General features: G+C 37.1%; 1 protein-coding gene across 2 annotated transcripts in view; it reads right to left on the reverse strand.

Annotated features, from left to right (window-relative positions):
* Window positions 1-25,260, reverse strand: part of EPHA6 (EPH receptor A6) — a 923,948-nt gene that overhangs the window by 257,853 nt on the left and 640,835 nt on the right. For both annotated transcript variants that reach the window (XM_065913782.1, XM_065913783.1), the window contains exon 10: window positions 19,843-19,968. In XM_065913782.1, coding sequence (XP_065769854.1) covers window positions 19,843-19,968 — 126 coding nt within the window. The remainder of the gene's footprint in view (window positions 1-19,842; window positions 19,969-25,260) is intronic.

Below are 25,260 nucleotides of genomic sequence, written 5' to 3' on the forward strand. Positions count from 1 at the left end.
TAGGGAAAACTGGGATTTCCCTGGTGGTCCAGTGGTTAAGAATCTGTCTGCCAATGCAGGGGACACAGGTTCAAGGTCCAGTAAGATCCCATATGTCATGGGGCAACTGAGTCCCTGCATTGCACCTACTGAGCCAGTGTGTGCTAGGGCCCATGCTCCACAATAAAAGAAGCCACTGCAATGAGAGGCTGTATACTGCAACTAGACAGTAGCCCCCAGTCACCAACTAGAGAAAGCCTATGTGCAGCAAAGAAGATCCAGCACAGCCAAAAACAAATAAATAAATAATTTAAAAAATATATGAAAAACTACTATTCCTTAATATACTTTTACTCATTGCCTATTATAGGAAAAGAATAATAATAATAGTGAAGTATCTACTAAGCATTTTAAGCTCTTTTTATTAACTAATGTACACTTTTAAAAAATGTACATTACTGAACTAACAAATTATGGGAATTTAACAGACAGTAGGAACTTCAAGTTTGTTTAAATAAGCCACTGATAGTAATAGAGCTAATTAACTCAGGGGTGTCCAGAGGATATCCACACATTTTGAAATCTCAACAGAGACAACACACTCTTCTCCATAATGTCTACTAGTAGCACCCTTATTGCTCGTAGATTAGAGCTCTCACCCAGTAAGAAAATCCTGTTTTTCTTAAGGATATAAATAGTATATGAAACATATATCTTGAGAATTCTTATCAATCTAGCATTCTAAGAAAGTATTTCTTAAGCAGATCTTTCAATTTTTAATCCATACTCTTGGTATGGTAACTGCAACTCTGGTTTAAGACATAAATTAATTTCAGTGTCCTCAAATTAGACATGAGTAACAGTAGCCGTCCTAGATTATACGACACCAGTCATCCTGTTTGAAAGGGAAAATCATGGGTCCAACTCTACTACTTGAGCTCTACAAGAGTATCTGCTAAAATCACATAAACGACATCTAGTTTTCTTTATTAGATTAAAAGCTGAAGAAATGATTGACAACTGAAACATTATCGTAAGTTTCAAGTACTTTCTAAGTTAAACGACACTTTATTTTAAAATAAAATTTAAATATGTAAATTAAAAACTCAATAGGCCAATGGAAGACAGAAGTAAAGAAAAATGCATTTATAATAATAATGTGTATATATCATATGACACTTTAAAATTGAGATTAATAAGCATTAGACTCTCATAAGCCTTAAAAAACATTTTGACCAGGTATAGAAGACTGAAAAGAAAACAAAGAAGAAAAAAATGTTGTCATTGTTTATTTCTTTTTTAAATAGTGGAAGGCCAGATGATTCCTCTGATTCCACTGCACAGAAACTCATGAGCCAGGAATATTTCATGTACATGTTAATGGAACAAACAAAAGCTGTATGTCACTTGTCATGGACTCTGTTTCTTTTGATTAGAAAAGAGCAACGGAAAAAATATCAACAACTAAAGAGTAATATATTGCATTTAGTCAGTGTATGTATTTCCACATACTAGCTGCTATCTTTAGATAAAAACAGATCAGTCTATTTTGTGATCCATTATTTGTTTTTATATTTATTTTACCAAAAGTAAGTCCAAAGTGTTCTTTAAGCAAATATTTTTAATAATATGGTTTATTAATTGATTTTTAATGTTAAATGTTTAGAGTTTATTTACGAAGATAAATAGGAAGAAATTCTAATAGTCTTATTTCATATTGTGAAAAATTACGTGAAAAGAGTTTGGGGTTAAAAATAAGAGAGTCAGAATCAATGTATATTGGAAGATATTAGAAGAATACATTTATTTTTGAGGTATCACCAGGGTTCATCTCATTTTGTAGTGCATTTAAAACATAATAGTTCCAGTAACTGTTTAAAGCTGGTAGCATAAATACGTGCTTATCACCTTTCCCTGTCTGATGCCCCTGTAAAAATAGAAAAGAAAAACACTAAAACAAACAAAAAAAAGCACTAAGTCATGTCCAACTCTTTGTGACCCCATGGACTGTTGCCTGCTGGGCTCCACTGTCCATGGGATTCTCCAGGCAAGAATACAGGAGTGGGTTGCCATGTCCTTCTCCAGGGGATCTTCCTAACCCAGGAATCAAACCCTAGGCAGATTCTTTACTGACTGAGCTACACGGGAAGCCCCAACTAGGTGTAGTTCTTAAGGACAAAGGACCAGAGATGGGACTTCAGTGGATGAGATTTTTGCAAATTTTTAAACACGGAAAGTGACTGAGGAGTATAACATGTGTTGTTGTTTGGTTGCTAAGTCACGTCCGAGTCTTTGCAACCCCATGAACTACAGCATATCAGGTCTCCCTGTCGTTCACTATATCCCCAAACCTGCCCGAAACATGTGTAGTAGAGTATAAAAAGGCAAAGATTGGTTTTGGTTAGAGAAGAAAAATTCACATCGCAGAACCTCAGATGGACTCCTAGCTCAGGTACACCCATTATGGCAAAGGGCAGGATTGAGATGGGCTCCAAATAGGGTGAGGGCATAGACCGAGAGTTTTAAAAGGAAGGACTGACCTCTAACTCCTACAAAATATAGGAAGATTCTTTTCTAGGAAAAAAAAAAAAATTCTTGGGGAAAATACAAACTGCATATTGGCATTTGAGTATCTTCAACAAAACAGCTCCCTAGCTGCCCCAAATGTCACCTGCACTCCATTCAGAGCTTCTGATCATTACTTCACTCATGAAAATGAACGGAAAGTCAGGCATGACTGGACATACGAAAAGTCCCCAGTATGAAAGAGAGGTCAACATAATAAAATGTAAACAAGGAAAATAGAATAAAAATTGATGGTGTGTTAGAAGATATTTCACCCATCAAGAACATTCTCGATGCCTAAAAGAATGAGAAAATAAGAAAATTAGAGAGATAAGTGGAAATTAAAATGATAGCTGAAAAAATACTCAATGGAGTCTTGAAAGAGACGTAGGTATAGTTGAGGAAGTCTGCTAGAAAACAGAACAAATCCCCATCTACAAAGAACAAACCAGACACCAAATATATGAATTTAATGCTTAAAATGGGAAAAACGTAATCCAGGATTTCCATAGATTAAGAGCAACTCCAGAGAGTATAAGAGAACTCAGATGAAGACAACTGCACGAAAATACTACTAGAAATTTTTCAAAGAACTAACATCTCCAGACTGAAAGAGCCTGTATGTGTGTAGCACATTAACATGTAATTCCAAGGTAGAATCCTTCTGACATGGAATCGGTCAGGAGTAGTGCTGTTGGCTAAAGCACGGTAGAGTAATACCTTTAAATTCAGAGGGAAAAATATTTTTTACCTTACAATACTATGCCCAGATTGCTTATTTATTTCATTTATTGGAAAGACATGTTCAGGTATAAAAGAAAATATAACTCATCTGCAAAGTTTCTACTCTCAATTAGGAAGCAAACAGAAGGTCTGTTCCAGCAGAATGAAGATGGCAAATAAAGATGAAGATCCTTCCTAATTAAAGTTAAAAGCTCTTACACAGCAAAGGAAACCATAAACAAGACAAAAAGACAACCCTCAGAAAGGGAGAAAATGCATGCCAACTAAGCAACTGCTTAGAGATTTTAGAGATTATATTTTAATCTCTAAAATATACAATTAGCTCAATATATATATAAAAATAAAAAAATTCATCAGAAGACCTAAAAAGACATTTCCCCAAAGAAGGCATACCAATGGCACACAGGCAAATAAAAAGATGCTAAACATCACTAATTATTAGAGAAAGGTAAATCAAAACTGCAAAGGTAAAACAAAACTACATCACACCAGCCACAATGGGCATCATCAAGATATCTACAAGTAAAGAAAGATGGAGAGGATGTGGAGAAAAGGGAGCCCTTCTCCTCTGCTGGTGGGAATGTAAACTGGTACATACTATGTAGAACAGTATGGAGGGTCCTTAAAATACTAAAAACAGAACTCTAGTATGACCCAGAAATTTCATTCCTAGGCATATACCCAGATAAAATCATGATTCAAAAAGATAATAAACCCCAATGTTCATTGCAGTACTACTAGTCAGGATGTGGAAGCAACATAAATATCCATCAACAGAAGAATAGATAAAGAAGATATGATACATATATATAATGGATATCACTCAGCCATATAAAGGAACCAAACTGTATCTTTTGCAGAGATGTGGATGGAACTAGAGACTGTCATACAGAGTGAAGTCAGTCAGAAAGAGGAAAGCAAATATTGTATATTAACAGATGTATGTGGAATCTAGAAAATGGTACAGTTGATCTTATTTGCAAAGCAGAAATGGAGACCCCGATGTAGGGAATATATATATGGATACTAAGGGGAAGGGGGGGTAGGAGGAACTGGGAGATTGGTACTGACATATACACACTACAATGTATAAAATAGATAACTAATGAGAACATATTGTATAGCACAGGAAACTCGCCTCAGTGGTCTCCGGTGACCTAACTGGGAAGGAAACCCAGAAAAGAGGGGACATAGACACACATATACAGCTGATTCACTTTGCTATACAGCTGAAACTGATAGAGCAGTGTAAAGCAACTCTATCCAATTAAAAAAGAAAAAGAGGAAGATCCTGTGATAGAGAAAACAGTGGCTTTAACTGGATTAAATGACCAGGATAAAGGATGAGTTTCATGTATCAATCCAATGGAAGTAGGAGAACAAGATTAGGAATGCAGGGACTCAAACAGCAGAATCTGAATACATTGGATGACGCTCTAGTCTTACAACAGTCTGAAGCAGGATTTATTACTTTTTTTAATTTAAAAATTTTTTTTGCCAAGGGCCAAATAATAAATATTTTAGACATGTGGAACATCGACTCTATAGCAATAACTTAACTCTGCAGTTGGACCACAAGGGCAGCTGTAGACAATAAGTAAACAAGTGTATAGGACTGTGTCCCAATAAAACAAGCAATCTGGCCTGTGGGCTGTAGTTTGTTGAAACCTGCTGTGGAGGGGCTCAGCTATGAATTCTCAGCAGTATTAGCAAGACGACCTACAAGAACAAACCTACTCTTCAGAAGGTGGCATCATTAAAAAGGACTCACACAATGCAGCGGTCAGGTTAGACCTGGCTCCTTTAATAATTTGCAGCTTTGCGAAAAATGACATCTGAGTACCAAGAGCTCCTGTGTTAGAAGTCTAAGCAAATAGGGCCCAAACATTTTACAGACACCGCATAGTACTTTGAAAATAAGTTGCTTTTACATTTTTGCTTTGATTATAGGTAGGAAACTACCATAAGTACAAAAAATAGCATGTATATTTGTTGGAATAATATACAGAGACTTAAATATAACATTTAAAGTTATAAAATACCACTTCCAAAGATTAACAACTATATTGAGAGGAGAGGTGGGTGTCTAAGGAAGCTAAAGCTTTATCTATGATAAGAGGAAGTCAATAGACAATGTCTAAAGTAAAAATGGATATGGAAGTAATCATGAGAATTACAAAAACAGGATGAGTTAATAAGTACTGCCTCACATGAACAGGGCTTGGAGTTGAAATGGAGAGCCTAGAGGAAGAATGCAATGCTTGTGCTTTTCATTATAAGCCTTGCTATTTTTTAAAAAGCTAGATATATGCAAGCCACTGTGGTTTTGAAATTGAAAATTTTGATTATTGCTTTAGTGTTAAACAGAATGGAATAAAAATAAAAGGTGTCACTGTTCTCCAGCACTATGAACATTTGTCCATCAATCAACAAAGGAATTTTAACAGGCTAACACATCAAATATAAGATAACAAGTCACATTTGTTTTCTTCAAATTTACTTTTTAAAAATGTAACTCCCTCTTTTTAAAGGTAGCAATCACTTCAGTTTTACTTTATAATTTTATAACAAAGAGAATGAAGTCCTGGTTGCCAAACAAAAATAAATATTAATGTTAATATAGACTATAGGCCTCTATTATTGAAGAGTCTTAATATGTTTGGACAGAAACTTCATTTGTTCTCTTAGCCAGGTATTGGCTTCTGCAATAATTGGACCCACTGCCCAACAAGGAGCTGAGTAAAGCTTTTTTATCTTTACTTACAACTTTATGAGGCGAGATGTTGTGACCTACTCCTGAAAAGAATTTGTTTTTCACTTTCCTTTCACTATCCTGGTCATGCACAGTTAGAAAGTGGGCACTGCATTTTCTGGATTTGCTTCCCATTCTGCAGGGTTCTATACTGCAAATAATCTCTTTATGTCTCAGGTCATTTCTTGTGTTCATAGCAAGTATAGTTGATGGTATAAAAAATGTTACTTAGTATGTCAAGAGCATTCCTCTTTCTGTAGAAGTCAAATAACATCTAAATACAATCTAAATACCCAGAACACTCTCTAAAACTGTGGATTCAGATGGCATTCACAAACAAGAGACAAAGAACAACAACAAAAATGGCCCACTTTCATTCTTGGCTTGACTACTAGTGGATTCTTCCACATTGATCTCAACAGGCCAAATTTTCTCTTAAATATTCCTGTATTCTGTATCTTAGTCATTTTGATTAGAACTTGAATTTTTTCTCCTGTCTTAACGAATATCCCTGCCTTCTTACTGGTTTCTCTTGCCAATCGTTGTTTACTGAAACCCTCCCTCTACAAGACATGAGAATAGTCATTTTAATTGCAAGTCTGTGTAATTCTTCCAACACGCTTTAGTTGCTCTCCAGTCTCTTCAGGATGAAGTCATCTCTTGAGTCAATCTTCTTTGATTCCTCATTTTTATCTGTCTGTTTTCTCTGAGAGGTTGATGCACCCTTATCATGTCACCATCACAACATTCAACCCTGAGCTTGTATAAGGTTGATTACTATCTTGGCCCCTTCACCCCAGTCCTATACTAGACCATAACATTTGATGATAAAATTAATCTAATGTATAAATAAACAATTTCATCATTTTTACATTTTATAAATCCCATATCCATTCATTAAAGTATATGCAGCCCCTTCCACATGCCAAGTATTGTTTAAATGGATGAGGTCATAGAAATGAGTGAGAAAGACAAAGAGGAAGACACATAATGGGGAAAAAATGAACAGAACAAATATACATCAGTTGGTAATAAATGCTGCAAACAAAAGGTGAGTGATGGCAAAGGGGAGTGTGTGAAGAAAGCTGCTACTTGAAAAATGTCCTTCGAAGTTCAACACCCATTCATGATAAAACTTATCAAAGTGGGTATAGTGGGAATATACCTTGAAATAACAAAAGTTATTTAAGACAGACCCACAAGCAATATAATACTCAGTGGTGAAAAGTTCAAAGCCTTTCCACTAAAATTTGGAACAAGAAAAGGATGCCCACTCTCACCTCTTATATTCAACATAGCATTGGACATCCTAGCTGCAAGAACCAGATAAGAAATAAAAGGTATCCAAATTAGAAGGGAAGAGGTGAAACTCTCATTATATGAAGATGATATGATAGTACATACAGAAAATCTCAATGACTCCACACAAAAACTACTAGAACTGATAAATGTATTCAGCAAAGCAGCAGGATACAAGATTTACATATAGAAATTGGTTGTGTTTCTTTATATCAACAATGAAATAACAGAAAAGGAAAGTTTAAAAACTATCATTTAAAATCACAATCCAAAAAAATTAAATACTTAGGAATAAACTGCACCAAGGAAGTGAAAGATTTATACACTGAGAACTATAAAACATTTACAAAGGAAACTGAAGATGATTCAAAGAAATAGAATCCCATGCTGGTGGATTGGAAGAATTAATATTGGTAAAATGGCCATACTACCCAAAGCAAGCTACAGATTTATTGTGATACCTATCAAATTACGGATGGCCTTTTTCACAAAACTAGAACAATTATCCTAAAATTCATATGGAACCATAAAAGACCCAGAAATGCTGAAGCCATGCTGAAGAAAAGGAACAAAGCAAGAGGTATAACCATTCCAGACTTCTGAAAATACTACAAAGCAATAATAATCGAAACCACAAAACAATAATAATCAAAACAGTATCATACTGACACAGACACACATACAGATCAATGAAACAAATAGAGAGTCGAGAAAAGAACCCACACATCTATGGCCCAATTCATCTTTGACAAAAGAGGCAAGAAAATACACCAGTAAAAAGACAGTCTCTTCAACAAAGTGGTGTTGGGGAAGCTGGACAGCTGCATGAAAATCAATGAAGTTTGAATGCACCCTCTCACCATATACAAAAATAAACTTAAAATGGCTTAAAGCTTTAAACATAAGACATGACACCATAAAAACTCCTAGAAGAGAACATAGGCAAAACATTCTCTGACATAAATCATACTAATGCTTTCTTAGGTCAGCTCCGCCCACCCCAAGGCAATAGAAATAAAAGCAAAAATAAACAAATGGGACCTAATTTACAAGTTTTACACAGCAAAGGAAACCGTAAATGTGTACGCATGTGCGCGTGCGCGCGCGCGCGCGCGCGCGCACACACACACACACACACACACACACACACAGAAAAGCTACAGAATGGGAGAAAATATTTGCAAATGATGCAACTGACAAGGGCTTAATTTCCCAAATATACAAACAGCTCATATAACTCAACAACAAGAAAACCAAAACAGCCCAATTAAAAAATGGGCAGAGACCTAAAGAGACATTTCTCCAAAGAAGAAGTACAGATGGCCAATAGACACATGAAAAGATGCCCAACATAGCTAATTATGAGAGAAACACAAATCAAAACTACAGTGAGGTACTACCTCAGGTTGGTCAGAATCATCATTAAAAAAAAGCCTACAAATAACAAAAGCTGGAGAGAACTGGAGAAAAGGGAACTCTTCTACACTCTTGGAGGGAATGTAAGTTGGTGCAGCCACTATGGAAGATAGTATGGATATTTCTCAGAAAACTAAAAATAGAACTATCATATGATTAAGCAATCCCATTCCTGGGCATATATCCAGGCAAACTATAATTCAAAAAGATACATGCACTTCAGAAGCACTATTTGCAATAGTTAAGACATGGAAACTACCAAAATGTCCATCGATAACTGAATGGATAAGAAAGGTATAGTACATATATACAATGGAATACTACTCAGACATAAAATGAATGAAATGCAATGCCCAGCAACATGGATGCAATCAGTGATTGGTTAAGTGAAGTAATTGAAGTAAGTCAGAAAGAGAAAGACAAATACCATATATCACTTACATGTGAAATCTAAAATATGACACAAACAGAAACAGAATCAACAATAGAGACTAGACTGGTGGCTGTCAATGGGAAGGGTGGTGGGAGAGGGGTGGATTCACAGTTTGGGATTAGTAGATACAATAGATAAACAACACATTCCTACTGTAGAGCCCAAGGAACCGCATTCAACCTCCTCTGGAGTAAGCTATGATGGAAAGGAATACAAGAAAAGATTGTATATAAATATAAAGCCCAGTCACTTTGTTATACAGCAGTAATTAACACAGCACTATAAATCAACTAGGAATATTCTTCAACTAAAAACACAAACAAACAAAAACAAGACAAAATGTCCTTCAGAGTTTTCTCTGATAAAGTAATAATGCCCTGGGGTTGAAGGAAGTGAGGGAATGATAAAGGAGTCCAAGTGTTACTCAATGGGTCCCCAAGTACAAAGGGGCTGAGCTGGGAGTCCATGTGACAAGTTTGACAAAGAGGAAGGAAGCCACTAGTTCTAACGAGCAGTAAGCGAGGGAGATTTTGTGGGAGATGAAGTTGAAGAGAGCTTTACCCTGAGCCGGGAAGTGATTCAAAGGGACTTCCCTGGTGGTACCGTGGTTAAGAATCCATCTGCCAATGTAGAGGACACGGGTTCGATCCCTGGTCTTAGAAGATCCCACATGTCTCAGAGCAACTAAGCCACTGAACCACAACTACTGAACTCATGTACCCTAAGTACTGAAGCCCATGCCTAGAGCCTGCACACCACAAAAAGAGCAGAGCAGCCCCTTCGTGTCACAATTAGAGAAAGCCTGCGTGCAGCAACAAAGACAGAGGAGCAAAAAAAAATAAAAAAGTGATGAGAGGGTTTTGAGCAGAGTGACAGGGCTGGTTAATAATCCAAGGACTCTTCAGGAGCTGTGGGTAGAAAACACACTACATTAGGGCTAAGGCGGGAGAAAGGGGCCAGGAGAGATGTTGGTGGGATGGGCAAGGGTTAGAGCTGTGAAGTGTTAAACGATGGCTGAAATCTGTGATACATTTTAAAGGCAGAGCTGATAGGGTCTGCTGAAAGGTTGACGGGGCACGTAGCAAATGTGAATCATGCTTTAAATGAGGGAAATCTGTGATCACACCTTAAAGAAAGACTTCATGACAACAGTTAATATCTACACTAATGTTGGCCCTGCTAAGGCACTTGGTTTTTCGGTGGATTAATGCACAAAGAGCTAAGTAGTGGTCTTAGTGACAACCCACTCTACCCCTACAGATCACGAAAATTTACCAGGAGCTAGGATGCAGTGTTCACATCAGGAAGCTGGGAAGGGACTGCTGATAAAAGATCAACAGAAGGCAGAAATACAAGCAAGAAACAGCCAAATTCACCTAAGATAGGTGGGAAGTGTGGTAATGCAGGATAGTTTAAGAAATAGCAATTGTTCAAGTGTTGCAAGAAGATACCTTCTGAAGGAACTATAGATTCATTAAAAGTTACTTATAATAAAGTAGTGGTTAATAAGAATATAGGTGCTGAAACCAGAATACTCTGGTGTTAATTTTGACCAAATAATTTAATCTGTCTTAATTTCCTTGTCTGTAAAGTGGACTTTTATCAATCTTGCGATAGTTAGCATTAGGAGGACTGAAAGATGATAATACAAGTAAAGCTTATCTCAAGCTTATAAACTTTAATAACTCTTGCTTATTATTATTACCAAAGAGAGACTACCTTTCTTGATAGGATGAAGGAAGGGAGTTAAACATGATAGATTCTGGCAGGAACAAAATATCAAAGGTTTCCATCTAAACAAAGAACTGCATTAGACCACCTGGAAAGCCCATGTGCTTTAAGTTCTAAACAATCTTTACAAAGCACACTTTCCCATCCTGTGAGTTTATTTATTTCATCATGAAAGTGATAAATGAGGAGCTGTAAAGATCATAAATACCTGCCTTGCTGCTGTTTCCATCTTTCAAAAAGCATCAGCAACTGTTACTTCGATTTAGTTCTGAATAAAGCCCTCTGAAGTGTGAACTTGGGAAAAACTGATCATTTTAATTTTAAGATACATAATAGCCTAGGGAAAAGTCTTGTCCATGATTGTAGATGTTAAACTTCAGAGTGGCAGCTTAAAAAATGTCCAAGCATTGGGTACAAATTCATGATCGGAGATTTTATAAAGAATGAGGGATCAGTACGTATACAATACAGAATTCCAACAATACAAACACAATTATCTATCCCAATAAAGAAAAAATTAGAACGTGTACTAAGTCATTGCTACACAGGGAGCTCTGAGCTCACACAGCTAAATTTTAAGGCACAACAACGTGGGGATAATAACATTGGAAAGGACAAGTCTACTGGCTCCTCTCACTGAGATGAAGAAGGGCCTGGAGAATTTAGGAAAATGCACCTGTATAAATACAATGAAATTTAATAGGAAAATTTATAAAGTGGGACTATGAGAGAACATACACAAGTCTGGATAGATAACATATATGGTTTATATAGATATATAGTGTGGGCATATAAATAAAATACAGGCTTGCACTCAGCATCATAAAGTCAATTGGATAAGTACAGAAACAGGCCTGGCTTAAAAGCAACTCATTTGAGAAAGACCACTGGGGATAAGCTGGTTGTAAACTGTTCCAGAGCCAACAGTGTCTGGCAGATGTTCAAAAAGCAAATGCAAACCCAGCAAAAAAAAAATTTTCTTTTTCTTAATCATTATATACTTTCTAAGTCATAAAAGAAGGCTGAGTAATGAAGAACTGATGCTTTTGAACTGTGGTGCTGGAGAAGAATTCTGAGAGTCTTGTGGACTGCACAGAGATTAAATCAGTCAATCGTAAAGGAAATAAAACCCTGAATATTCACTGGAAGGACTGATTCTGAAAATGAAGCTCCAATACTTTGGCCACCTGATGCAAAGAGCCAACTCATTGGAAAAGACCCTGACTCTGGGAAAGACTGAATTCAGGAGGAGAAGGGGGCAACAGAGGATGAGATGGTTGGATGGCATCATCGACTCAATGGACATATGTTTGAGCAAAGTCCAGGTGATAGTGAAGGACAGGGAAGCCTGGCGAGCTGCAGTCCATGGAGTCACAAAGAGTCGGACATGACTGAGTGAACAACAAATTTCTCAAACAACTCCTATGATGAGGCAAGTTGTAAGATGAGGAATTGTATTCATGTATGTAAAACAGCACATGTACACTAAATGGCCCCCAAAATAAGCAAAATAAAATTACCTTGAAGTTGATTAACATTGATAATCAACCTAAGCTCTTAGATATGTGAAGAATAAATTAATGACTAATTAACAATGATTTTACATTAAGATATTAAAATAAATTTCTTTTGTTAAACTCATGTCATCTTATGGCTTATTAATATTAAATAAAAAGTAAACACATATATATAATAATTATAGCCTCACAAGATGTAGGGAAAATTAAATTTTGAGTTCTTTAAAAAGAAAAAAGAAAATCATTTGTCGATTTGGGCAAAGTTCTTACTGTACTAACAAAAATGAAAGTTTCTTTTTAATGACTAATTTTAAACAAACTCCAAATATCATGGCTATCATTCCAGGTACCTAAGGCATTGGATTCTGAATTTTTCATGAGCAGATATTTACATCATAAAATATTTAGAGAGTTGGGCACAGAGTGTCATTCTTCTTATCCTTAATTTCTTATTCTTATCAATAGTAAAAAAACTATATCTTTTTTTACTTAATATTCATGTTGCCACTCTTTTATTGAATATCTGTAATATGACAGATCCTCCATATGTGTTATCTCTAATCCTTACATTAATTCTGCAAGGTAGCTATTATTATTATGCATCTATTTTGTAGATGAAGAAAGCAAATTTCTGAGGATCAGTAAACTGTGGAAGGTCACTGAATGAATTAGCAGCAAGCTGAGATTTAAGCCTGTATCTGCCTGCCATCAGTCTGTCTTTTTTATTCATATCATACTGTTTAGGGAGAATGGGTTGTAGAATAAAACCCATATATTATGCCAAAACAAAAAAAAATTTAAACAGAAATTCTTTTCTGCCCTTTTTGACCTCCTCTCTCCCACCACTGTATACTGTGTTTATGCATTATCAGCCAGACACCACCCCACCCAGCCCAGCCCGCCATGGGCCGAAATACCTGCTCAACCATTAACAGCGACATTCTCCTAGGCACAAACAAGACAACTCTTTAAAAGATAACATTTCTTCTTCAGCTTGTAAGGAGTGACGTGACCCACCATGATGTCGCTTAGATCTGGATTATACAAAATGTCAATAATATGTAATCTAATGTACAGCCCTCAAAGAACTATATAACTGTGCCTTGACTTTTAACAGGTAGAATAATTTTCAGCGCTTTCTGAGATGCTTGTCCCAGGTTTTAATCCTCAAATTTGGCTCAAATAAAATTTTCCATTTATTTCTTAGATTGACTGATTTAATTTTTTGTCCATAGTGTAAATCCCATCTTTCATTTCATTATTTGATTTATAAAACTATGAAATAATTGAGTAAAAGGCACAAAAGTCTTGCCAGAATCTGTTGTTGATCCTACTTTCAGTCTACTGGTCGGGCAAAGGAGCTCCCAAGAATAAAAAGGAAAATGAATCTGACCTCTCTCACAAATTCTTTAAGTTGAAAGAAAAGGCGAAAATCTGTATCTGATAAGATCATCTCATCTAAATACAGAGGAAATGAGCCATAAATTCAAGTTCCTTTTTGCAAAAGGTGAATTGTGAAACCAAAGCTGGCATACTGCCTACATTTCTCATTATAAAAGATGTACTATGGCTGTAGAAGAGGAACAAAAACCAAAAAGGGGATGAGAGAATTTAAAATTTAGAGTTTTAATCTAAAAATAATAGATTTTTGGTTAGTGAGGTGACTGTCTAGGGGATGCCAGAGGAATTAAGAAAGGCATATACAGTAAGCCATGTGCCTTGCATATTATCATATGTGACTATGAGCTCAGATAGGAATGACAATATATTAGGATGAAAAACTCCCTGATTTGACACTCACTTTTTATATCCTGTTTTTTGTCCTTTTGCTTTTTTTTACCTGTAGATGATTGCTGAGAAACCAACAGTTAAAACTTCCTGACTTTTCAAGGAAAAGAAAAAATATGGTGACAGTAAGCCAGGAGAAGAGAAAGCTGATAGTGGAGGCAGTAATGAGTTTTGTATAGATAAAGGGATAGAATATGAATGACAGGGAGAGATTATGCATTTCCACTGAGACTAGGGAAAGAGGGAAAGGGAGAGATTGTGCATTTCCATTGAGACTAGGGAAAGAGGGAAAGTCAAATATAAGAAGGGTGCCCTATGGACTCAGAGACACAAGAATGATTTTTTTTTCAATGAAATAATGTTTCAAAATTATAGATACTCTGCAAGTGTTTCATAGAATGGTTTAGGTTCAGTACTGCCCTGAAAAAGGAATAGCCTTTCAATGACCTTTTTCAGCTCATGATTAAAATTTTGATTACTAGTTTTCTCATTATCTCTCAAGATATGTGTAAAATAATGATTTTACCCTAATCTGACTTGGCTCTTTTAACTTGGGAATTTCTGTTTTACAGTCCTCTGCCCACAGTATTTCATTTTATGATGCTGAAAGTCAAAGGAGATAGATGATCTTGATAGTCTCCTATGCAACAGAGCTCCTCACTTCATTTAAATGGAAATGTGCATTTTCATGGAAATTCAGGCCTGTATTGATGAACAAAGATAAGCTGCCACTATTAAATATAATAGTGATATAAAAAAGTGTTCTAGAAAACATATTTTTAAAAATAGTAAAATTTACACTGACAGGAAAAACGTTTTTTAAGAAAATATGCATATAGCAATATGTATAGCCTAGAAATAGGATAAATTAAATTTTCTAAAATTTGTCCCATAGTATTTGAATGATTATAAAGTTGAAAACCCAGGACAAAGGTTGTGAACGGCAGGGTGAATATGTATGTCTTTGATAAGCATAGCGACTTAATATGAATAAACTAATTAGCATAGTGCCTTTTTATAAGTAGATATTAGTCATGTAATAAACATTTTTCAGTAGACTTGTTCAGAAATGTCATGGGTTAGGTGTGGTATTATTTTCCATGCTCTTTTCTTTCTTAAAATTTTAGTGTGACTATTTTGGAGTTCACTTTTTAATAACACATATAAAAAATACTTAATGATTATACATGGGCTTCCCTGGTGGTTCAGAAGTAAAGAGTCTGCCTTCAATGCGGGAGACCCGGGTTTGATCCCTGGGTCAAGAAGATCCGCTGGAGAAGGAAATTGCAATCCAGTCCAGTATTCTTGCCTGGGAAATCCCACGGATGGAGGAGCCTAGCAGACTACAGTCCATGGGGTCGCAGAGTAGGACAGGACTGAGCAACTTCACTTTCGCTTTTAATGATAGTACATAGTTTCTCCCAACTAGAAACCTGCAAAGCATTCCTAACCATTTCTTTGCCAAAAAACATGCAGGCCATGCAGATTTTTCCTCAGCAATGATCTGTGAATCTAGGTATCCTTCTCACTGCTACTCTCAGCGGCTTTATGGGACCTGATATTAATATCTTTCACCTGACAGTTGCCAAGATCTGCTATCTCACCTCTCTTTCCCATCCTCCCCACAACACTCCCCTCTCTACAGAATCTACATTTCCCCTTCAGTCACTTAATTTACTCTTCCAAGGGGAATAGGGATACCTAAGGCACACAGATGAGGAGGAAATGGAATCTGAGAAGAAACAAATAGGTGGGAGAAAAAACAAAGAATATGAAACAACCAGAGGAAAGTATTTACAGTAAAACATTGGGCAAGTAACAAGATGTGCAATTATATTCCTGAGGCTCAGGGCAAGTCATCCCAGAATGCCACTCTGGCAATATGGCGTATTTTGAACTGAAGATAATCAAGGCCCAACAGACTGAAGAAGATTTTTATACCATTCCCTTAACTGTCTCAGACCACTTAGATGGAGGGCCTGGTCCAGAAGAGAGCTAACACAAAGATAACTACAAAGACTAAGGGTTAGTTGCCTAAACTTGCAGCGGGCTGGGGCAGGGCCTAGCGATCAAATTCCTCTGTAACCCATCATCTCTGTGAGGCTTGGCAAATGTTTGCGTACTGAACGTCTGCTCTTCCTAACCTCTATGAATAGTCTTCCTTCCTGTGAAACCCCAAATCTCACCCTCTTCTTCTCTCAAAATGGCATGCAAGCTTCAGTTGCCTGCCTGTCAGGGGGAGCCTCTCATTATTCTCTGTGGGGTTTTTGTAGTATACAGTTAGATTTGTTTTCTCCCATTAACCCATCTTATACCAATTTAATTAACAGACCAGTCAAAGACCCTAGAAGGACAGAGGAAAACTTTTCCTCCCTTACAATGTCATGAATGTTAGAAAATTATTAACCCCCTAGATTGATGATGATGATGAAAGTCAGTCAGTTGTGTCCAACTCTTTGCAACCCCATGTTCTATACAGTCCATGGAATTCTCCAGGCCAGAATACTGCAGTGGGTAGCCTTTCCCTTCTCCAAGGGATCTTTCCAAATCAGGTATCGAACCCAGGACTCCCACATTGCAGGCAGATTCTTTACCAGCTGAGACACCAGGGAAGCCCAAGAATACTGGGGTGGGTAGCCTATCCCTTCTCCAGCGGATCTTCCTGACTCAAGGAATCAAACTGGGGTCTCCTGCATTGTAGGCTTTTTCCATATTGCTGCTGTGGGAAGTACCCACATATTCATTAGACTTTCCCAAGTAAATAGAGTTTTAGCAATGCGACTTAATGAGGTTAACTAACAGTAGACTAGTACAGGCCAGGGGCACAAAGAGGGAAATCATAATATAACAGCTTTTTCTCATGCAGCATTTTTATTTTTATGATTCTTCTGAAGATAGTAAAAGATCACTTAGCATATTGTTTGAAAGTTGAAATAGTTGAAGATGAATAAATATAAGAGACACTGATGTTAACTCTATATATCTATACTTCTTTCTTTGCCAAATGGAAAGAATCCCATTGGGACTTGTAGAGTTCAGACAGGTTAGGGAGATCATGACATTAAAATAGTCTCTTTAATAGTTATTGCTTGCTTTGGCAGTATCTGTCATATTTTTATAGGATAAAATTATATTTTGGTTAAAACCCAAACAATAAAGAAAAACTGAATGTATCTGTTTTGCAAACTAAAGAATGTCACCAGCACTAGCCAGCTGGCTCTACAAGGATTGAGTCATAAGCCATGGCAGTCACTGACCTTTAATATACCCTAAAAGGAATTCAGGGTAGAGATCAGGAATGAGGCACTCTGGGCTCTGGGAAAACTGGCAGAACAAGACTTCAGATAGTTAATTTTTTGGAGAAATTTTTTATGAACCTGGATTCTTATAGCTTACCAAACTTAGAAAAGCACTAAAACTATTAACTAAGATAATTGTGCCTCATGACGGGCAGCTACCTTCTAGGGAGATAGGACCTGTGTGCCTGGGTGCAGGTATCAAGTCCCTCTTTACCTTTTCCTAAGTTTCTCAGAGCTACTGAGAGGCTGTCTTCCAAGCTACAGTTCATAATAAGACAATGAATGAACTCAATTCACAGTTTCTAAATTGTGCATTTTTTTTTTTCAATTGACAGTTTACACCTCAGATACTTGATGCTTGTCTCTCAACATTATGATTTCAGACATTGGTGCTTAATCTATGCACAAAACTTTTAAGAAATAATTCTCCTGACTCTACATGAGTATGGAATAATACCGAATAAAAAGTCCTACGACTTTTTCTCAGGGGCCAGAGGAAGAAAGCCAAATAGAGGGTTTAATGGAATCACTCAACCTCCTTTTTTTTTTTTTTCTATTTCTCTGCTGTCTTAAGGAAACGAACTCCCAAACTAAATGGGTATAATCAGTCACTCTTTTCAATTATGCCTTTAATGCCTATTGATACACTTTATGTTGGGCAGAAGAGAATAGAGAATCTGGTTCCATTCCAGGTTCTAAATCTTTCTGATAAGACAGCCTCTATGGCTATAAAGCATTAAGATTTAAGTGTATAGGACCCTTGTGTCAGCTTTCAGAGTGAGAACAGGCCTTGGAGGAGATATGGCCCATGAGGCAATGGGAGTGAAATGACATAAGAAAGAGCTCTCTTCAAATATTCCTGGAGTTCTCAATACAGTGCTAGCTCTCTGTGTACCTGGGTAACAGTCAGCTTCTTGGGTGTAGCCAGACAGAACTTTGAGTTTAGAAGGCTCCTGCTGTTTGTTGAAGGCTCTGTTATCACTGTCTTGAAATTCTTAACAGTCTTTCTAACAAAGAACTCTACATTTGTTAGGGCAGGGAAGCCTGGAGTGCTGCAGTCATAGCTGAGTAACTGAACATCAATAACTACATTTGTTGTTAGCACTGGTCCCTGCAAATTATGTAGCCAGTCCTTCTTGTGAAGAAAAGTTTTGAAATAAAGAAAGCCTTTTGCTCTTTGCAAAGACACAATAGCCAGCTGGAATGGGATGCTCTACTCTCTCTAAAGGATTGCACAGATAACTAGCACCTAGAGGAGACTGACATCCTCCTTCAGGATCCAGTCTTTCTTCTCTATTTAGTAGCACATTCCGCTCCCCCTTTTAGCTGCATGCATGGCTGCCCAGTCAGAGATTATATTTCCAAACTCTCTTGCTTTTAGGTGTATCCACGTGATTGCATTTGGACTATTTATTCCTGTTTGCTATTTCCTGTTTATTACCTTAAAGACAAAGCTAATTTTCCTAAAGGCAAAGCCAAAGAGCCTAAACCCCTTCCTTTTCCTTCTCAGAGACCAGAAGGGAGCTGTGCTGGTGATCAGCCTTTACCATTCAGAGGAGGATAACATGCTAGGGGAAGGCAGAGCAAAAAGTAGGAGGAACTCTGGTCCTTTCAAGACCTCCTGAATGACAGCTTCTCTGACAGCACGGATTACTCATCTTGTCCCTTGGACAAGGACTTGAAAGAGGAACACATTTTTATTCTGAGGTCTCTTTGTTATATTGACTTGGCCTCTATGCTAAACGTACAGAAGAAATTCTTGGGGGCTGATTCATAATAAATTTGTATTTATCTAGAATAACTGAATAATAAGTGTTCTGAGCACTTGAATATTCTACATAGGGACAATCATTAGTTTGCATTAAAGGGATATATATAAAACTGTATTGAACCAAATTTTATACTCAGTGAGTCTCAGAAAACTTGCAGAACCTCAAGGTCACCACTGTGAATACTAATTATAGTATATGTCTGTAGATGCTGGGGAGTAAGTACAGTAACCTATGAAAAAATTCCTGAAGTTGCATTTACAAAATAAATTCCTGAATCACTCTAGTTTCATTGCAATTTATCTCGATACTGAAATGATGACTACAGGATGTTAACAATGTTTGTGAATTTTCTCATTGATCGGAAACTGAATTTGGGAACTTGCAGTACTTTTTAAAACAGTAACATCATATATACAAGATAATTTTACTTTTCATTAAATTTTTTTTTCACTGACTAAAACTGCTAAGATTTAAAATATTATGTTGATAAACCAGATACAAAACCATCAAGGAATCATAATTTCAAAAGTGTAGACTTGATGCTTACCTGCCCCAATGACTCTCTCAATGCGTATTCTTGACGGATCAATCTCCTTTGCAAATTCATGGATTGCTAGGGATGGGTCTTCATATGTATCTGGATCTATATAAGTTTTAATTCCTGGAAAGCGTACTGCAACAGAATAAAAGATTGAATTAGTTTAAGAGTATTCTAGCAAATCACACATCCGGTGAATAGTTAAAATGAGGAGTGACATACTAAAATAGTCCTTTTTTTAAAATTGAAGTATAAATGACTCACAATATTATATTAGTTTCAGGTGTACAATATAGTGATACAATATGTTTATACTTTATAAAATGATCACAACAATAAGTCGAATTACCATCTGCCACCATACAAAGCTATTAAAATTGCATGGGCTACTTTTCCTGTACTGTATATGACGTACCCATGATTTATTTAATAAGGAAGTTTGTATCTCTTAAACTCCTTCACTTATTTGACTCATCCCCTCATTCTCCTCTTGTCTGGCAATCACCCGTTTGTTTTCTGTATTTATGAGCTTGTTTCCATTTTCTTATGCTAGTCCATTTGTTTTGTTTTTTAGATTTCACATATAATGAAATCATATGGTCTTTCTGTCTGCCCTATTTTACTTCATATAATACGCTCTACACCCATTCATTTTGTCACAAGAGGCAAGATTTTATTCTTCTTTATAGCCAAGTAGTATTACATTATACATATATATCACATCTTCCTTATTCACTCCCTATGGATGGGTGAATAAAGACGACACTTAGGCCGCTTCCAAATGATAGTTATTGTAAATAATACTGTTTTGAGCCAAAGAATGCACACATTTTTCAATTTAGTGTATTTATATTCTTTAGAAAAATATCCAGAATTGGAATTGCTGGATTGTATATTTCTATTTTTAAGTTTTTGAGTCACCTCCATACTGTTTTCCATAGGGTCTGCACCAGTTTACCCTGCTGCCCATAGTACATGAGAGTTTCCTCTTCTCTATATTCTTTCCCACAGTTATTCTCTGCTGTCTTTTTGATAATAAACATTCTGACATGTATGAGGTGATATCTCATTGTGGGTTTGATTTTTATTTCCTTATGATTAGTGATGTTGAACATCTCTCCATGTGTCAAATACTCATCTATATGCCTTCTTTATAAATATGTATTTTCAGCTCCTCTGCCCATTTTTAAATCAAGTTGTTAGGCATTATTACTGATAACTTAAAATCAACTATATTTTATAATTATTATCTTTTATAATTTTGTACCCCTCCATGCCACCCCATTAGCTACTTGGAAACAAAATTTTATTTGTATAACTGTTGAAATAAAATGAGCTGGTGCTTTCAAAGAGAGTGAGCTGACAAATTCCATAAGACACATTTTTATTATATTTCTGTAAAAAGTTTAATCAGTTCACTTAGCCACTCAGTTCAGTTCAGCTGCTCAGTCATGTCTGACTCTTCACAACCCCATGGACTGCAGCATGCCAGGCCTCCCTGTCCATCATCAACTCCCAGAGTTTACCCAAACTCATGTCCATTGAGTTGGTGATGCCATCCAACCATCTCATCCTCTGTCATCCCCTTCTCCTCCTACCTTCAATCTTTCCCAGCATCAGGGTTTTTCAAATGAGTCAGCTCTTTGCATCTAGTGACCAAAGTATTGGAGTTTCAGCTTCAACATCAGTCCTTTCAATGAACACCCAGGACTGATCTCCTTTAGGATGCACTGGTTGGATCTCCTTGCAGTCCAAGGGACTCTCAAGAGTCTTCTCCAACACCACAGTTCAAAAGCAACATTTTCTTGGCTCTCAGCTTTCTTTATAGTACAACTCTCACATCCATACATGACTATAGGAAAAACTACAGTTTGACTAAATGGGTTTTTGTTGGCAAAGTAATGTCTCTGCTTTTTAATATGCTGTCTAGGTTGGTCATAGCTTTCCTTCCAAGGAGTAAGCATCTTTTAATTTCATGGCTGCAATCACCATCTGCAGTGACTTTTTAGCTCCAAAAAAAAAAAAAAGTCAGCCACTGTTTTTGCTGTTTCCCCATATATTTGCCATGAAGTGATGGGACCAGATGCCATGATCTTAGTTTTCTGAATGTTGAGTTTTAAGCCAACTTTTTCACTCTCCTCTTTGTTTCAGCAGCTCTTCTTCACTTTCTGCCATAGGGTGGTGTCATCTGCATACCTGAGGTTACTGATATTTCTCCCAGAAATCTTGATTCCAGCTTGTGCTTCCTCCAGCCCAGCGTTTCTCATGATGTACTCTGCATATAAGTTAAATAAGCAGGGTGACAGTATACAGCCTTGATGTACTCCTTTTCCTATTTGGAACTAGTCTGTTGTCCCATGTCCAGTTCTAACTGTTGCTTCCTGACCTCATACAAATTTCTCCAGAGGCAGGTCAGGTGGTCTGGTATTCCCATATCTTTCAGAATTTTCCACAGTTTATTGTGATCCACACAATCAAAGGTTTTGGCATAGTCAATAAAGCAAAAATAGATGTTTTTCTGGGACTCTCTTGCTTTTTTGATGATCCAGAGGTTGTTGGAAATTTGATTTCTCGTTCCTCTGCCTTTTCTAAAACCAGCCTGAACACTGCAAGTTCACGGTTCACGTATTGCTGAAGCCTGGCTTGGAGAATTTTGAGCATTACTTTACTAGCGTGTGAGATGACTGAAATTGTGCAGTAGTTTGAGCATTTCTGGCATTGATTTTCTTTGGGATTGGAATGAAAACTGACCTTTTCCAGTACATACAGTGGAAGTGATAAATAGATTTAAGGGACTGGATCTGATCGACAGAGTGCTTGATGAACTATGGATGGAGGTTCGGGACATTGTACAGGAGATAGGGAGCAAGACCATCCCCAAGAAAAAGAAATGCAAAATGGCTGTCTGAGGAGGCCTACAAATAGCTGTGAAAAGAAGAGAAGCCAAAAGCAAAGGAGAAAAGGAAAGATATACCCATTTGAATGCAGAGTTCCAAAGAATAGCAAGGAGAAATAAGAACGCCTTCCTCAGCGATCAGGGCAAAAAAACAGAGGAAAACAATAGAATGGGAAAGATTAGAAATCTCTTCAAGAAAATTAGAGATACCAAGGGAACACTTCATGCAAAGAAGGGCTCAATAAAGTACAGAAATGGTATGGACTTAACAGAAGCAGAAGATATTAAGAAGGGGTGACAAGAACACACAAAAGAACTGTACAAAAAAGATCTTCACGACCCAGATAATCACGATGGTGTGTACACTCATGTAGAGCCAGACATGGAATGTGAAGTCAAGAGGGCCTTAGGAAGCATCACTAGGAACAAAGCTAGTGGAGGTGATGGAATTCCAGTTGAGCTATTTAATATCCTAAAAGATGATGCTGTGAAAGTGCACTCAGCCGCTAGCACCCATATGTTTTACTTTTAATGTATCTGCAGACATGGGAGAAACAAAGCATGAACTTTCTCCCCAAAGAAACATGCCCCTTTGAGTCCCTCATAAGGAAATGTGGTGCTGGAGAAGACTCTTGAGAGTCCCTTGGACTGCAAGGAGATCAAACCAGTCCATCCTAAAGAAATCAGCCCTGAATATTCCTGGAAGGACTGATGCTGAAGCTGAAGCTCCAATACTTGGGCCACCTGATGCGAAGGACTGACTCACTATAAAAGACCCTGATGCTGGGAAAGATTGAAGATGGGAGGAGAAGGGGATAACAGAGGATGAGATGGTTGGATGGCAGCATCACCAACTCGATGGACATGAATTTGGGTAAACTCCGGGAGTTGGAGATGGACAGGGAAGCCTGGCATGCTTCAGTCCATGGGGTTGCAAAGAGTCGGGCACGACTGAGCGTCTGAACTGAACTATGATTTCCTCCTGGACTTTTTTACTCTAAGGCACTAGGTTTTCCTGAACTCATGTCCTATCCTAGTGGCCTCTCCCCTTTTAGAAACTCTTAGGCAGTAAAGCACAGACTCCATGTCAGAGCAGCAGGGAGGACCACTACACTATGGATCATAGATCTTTCCTGTGATCTGGTAGTTGCTTCTATGGCCAATTTACACATTTTCCAGGAAATGATCCACTGTCCATCCTGGAAGACGGGATAAGCATCAAAGGCCCAAATCCAGTCACTGACTGTATAGATGCTCCTCTTTCTACGGTGGGGGTAAGGGTGCTCACAGCCCATGGGCACTTAGGAAGATTGATAGGGGTGGCTGGAAAACTTGGATGTCTGGGTGCATATTAATTTGCAACTTCTATGTGAAGTCACAGACTCCATTAGATATTTCTCTGCTTTGCTCACTAGTTTCTGCTTTCCACTTTAGACAGTTAGTTCCCAGAGGCCAGGAGGTCATTTCTTAAGGTACATTTTTACACATTTCCTTAGCCATGGTTTTATAGGCAATGATCACACAGTCAACCTTTACTTAATATAGATTAGCAGAGGTTAAAAGATCAGTGCTATATTTATCGCATATTAATTATACTCATCTGTTTTTTTGCTTCTTAGATTTTGAAAGTCATACAACACTCTGAGTTAAGCATTGTCCAGGTCTTAGAAACATATTCTTGCAAGAAAAACTCAAAAGCAAACAAAAGGTGATAAAATGAGTTTAGGGAAGGTGATGAAAAGCTCATTAGCAGTAATTTGCTCCATGAGTTTTTGCATACCTGTTCTTTCATTATTTTTTGCCTCCTGTCTTCTAGCACTAGATAAGCACCAATGAGATCAGCACTTCCCCAAATCGTACCAGTAAAGCATATTTCTAGGTAGACTTGACTGATTCTGAAATGCTATGCTTTTCTTGACTTCTCAAACTCAAGAATTTGACTTTAGATTGGAGAAAATGAGAACAAATAATTGGTACTTCTAGTTTATACTCTTAACGATAGTTTGTACCTTAGTTGTGATTTCCGACTGAGTACTCTAAATCAAATCCAGTGGCTACTACTCGATGATTAGATGTACATGGTCATGTTGATAACATTACTTTATGCACAGATAATACCTGCCATTTATTAACTTATGCATAGTTTTAACAATTCAACTGTTTAATAATTTAAAGTGATATACACATCAACAGAATAAACTGATTGGAGAGTATCACTTATTTTTTCTTGCATACACAATATATGGAGTATAGCAAAAATCCCAAACTTAGTTTCAATTTTGAATATCTTGTTACTACTTATTTGTGTCTTCTTAAACATCTATTTGTTATCTTTCTTCTATCTTCTTGGCTTCCTCAGGTTATTTTCATTGCTTCTTGCTGGGACCATCTGGTTCAGTTTATACTAAGCTGCTAGTTGGAAAATAGGTAAAAACAGATGCTCAGGAGCAACTTTTTCTTTTGCAGTTCAGTAGTAAATGTCCTGCAGTGAACCTTGAGGTTACTCAGTCTAAGTCACTGGATCAAGTGCC

Source organism: Muntiacus reevesi, chromosome 21 (genome assembly GCF_963930625.1).
Source record: "Muntiacus reevesi chromosome 21, mMunRee1.1, whole genome shotgun sequence".
Classification (NCBI taxonomy): Eukaryota; Metazoa; Chordata; class Mammalia; order Artiodactyla; family Cervidae; genus Muntiacus; species Muntiacus reevesi.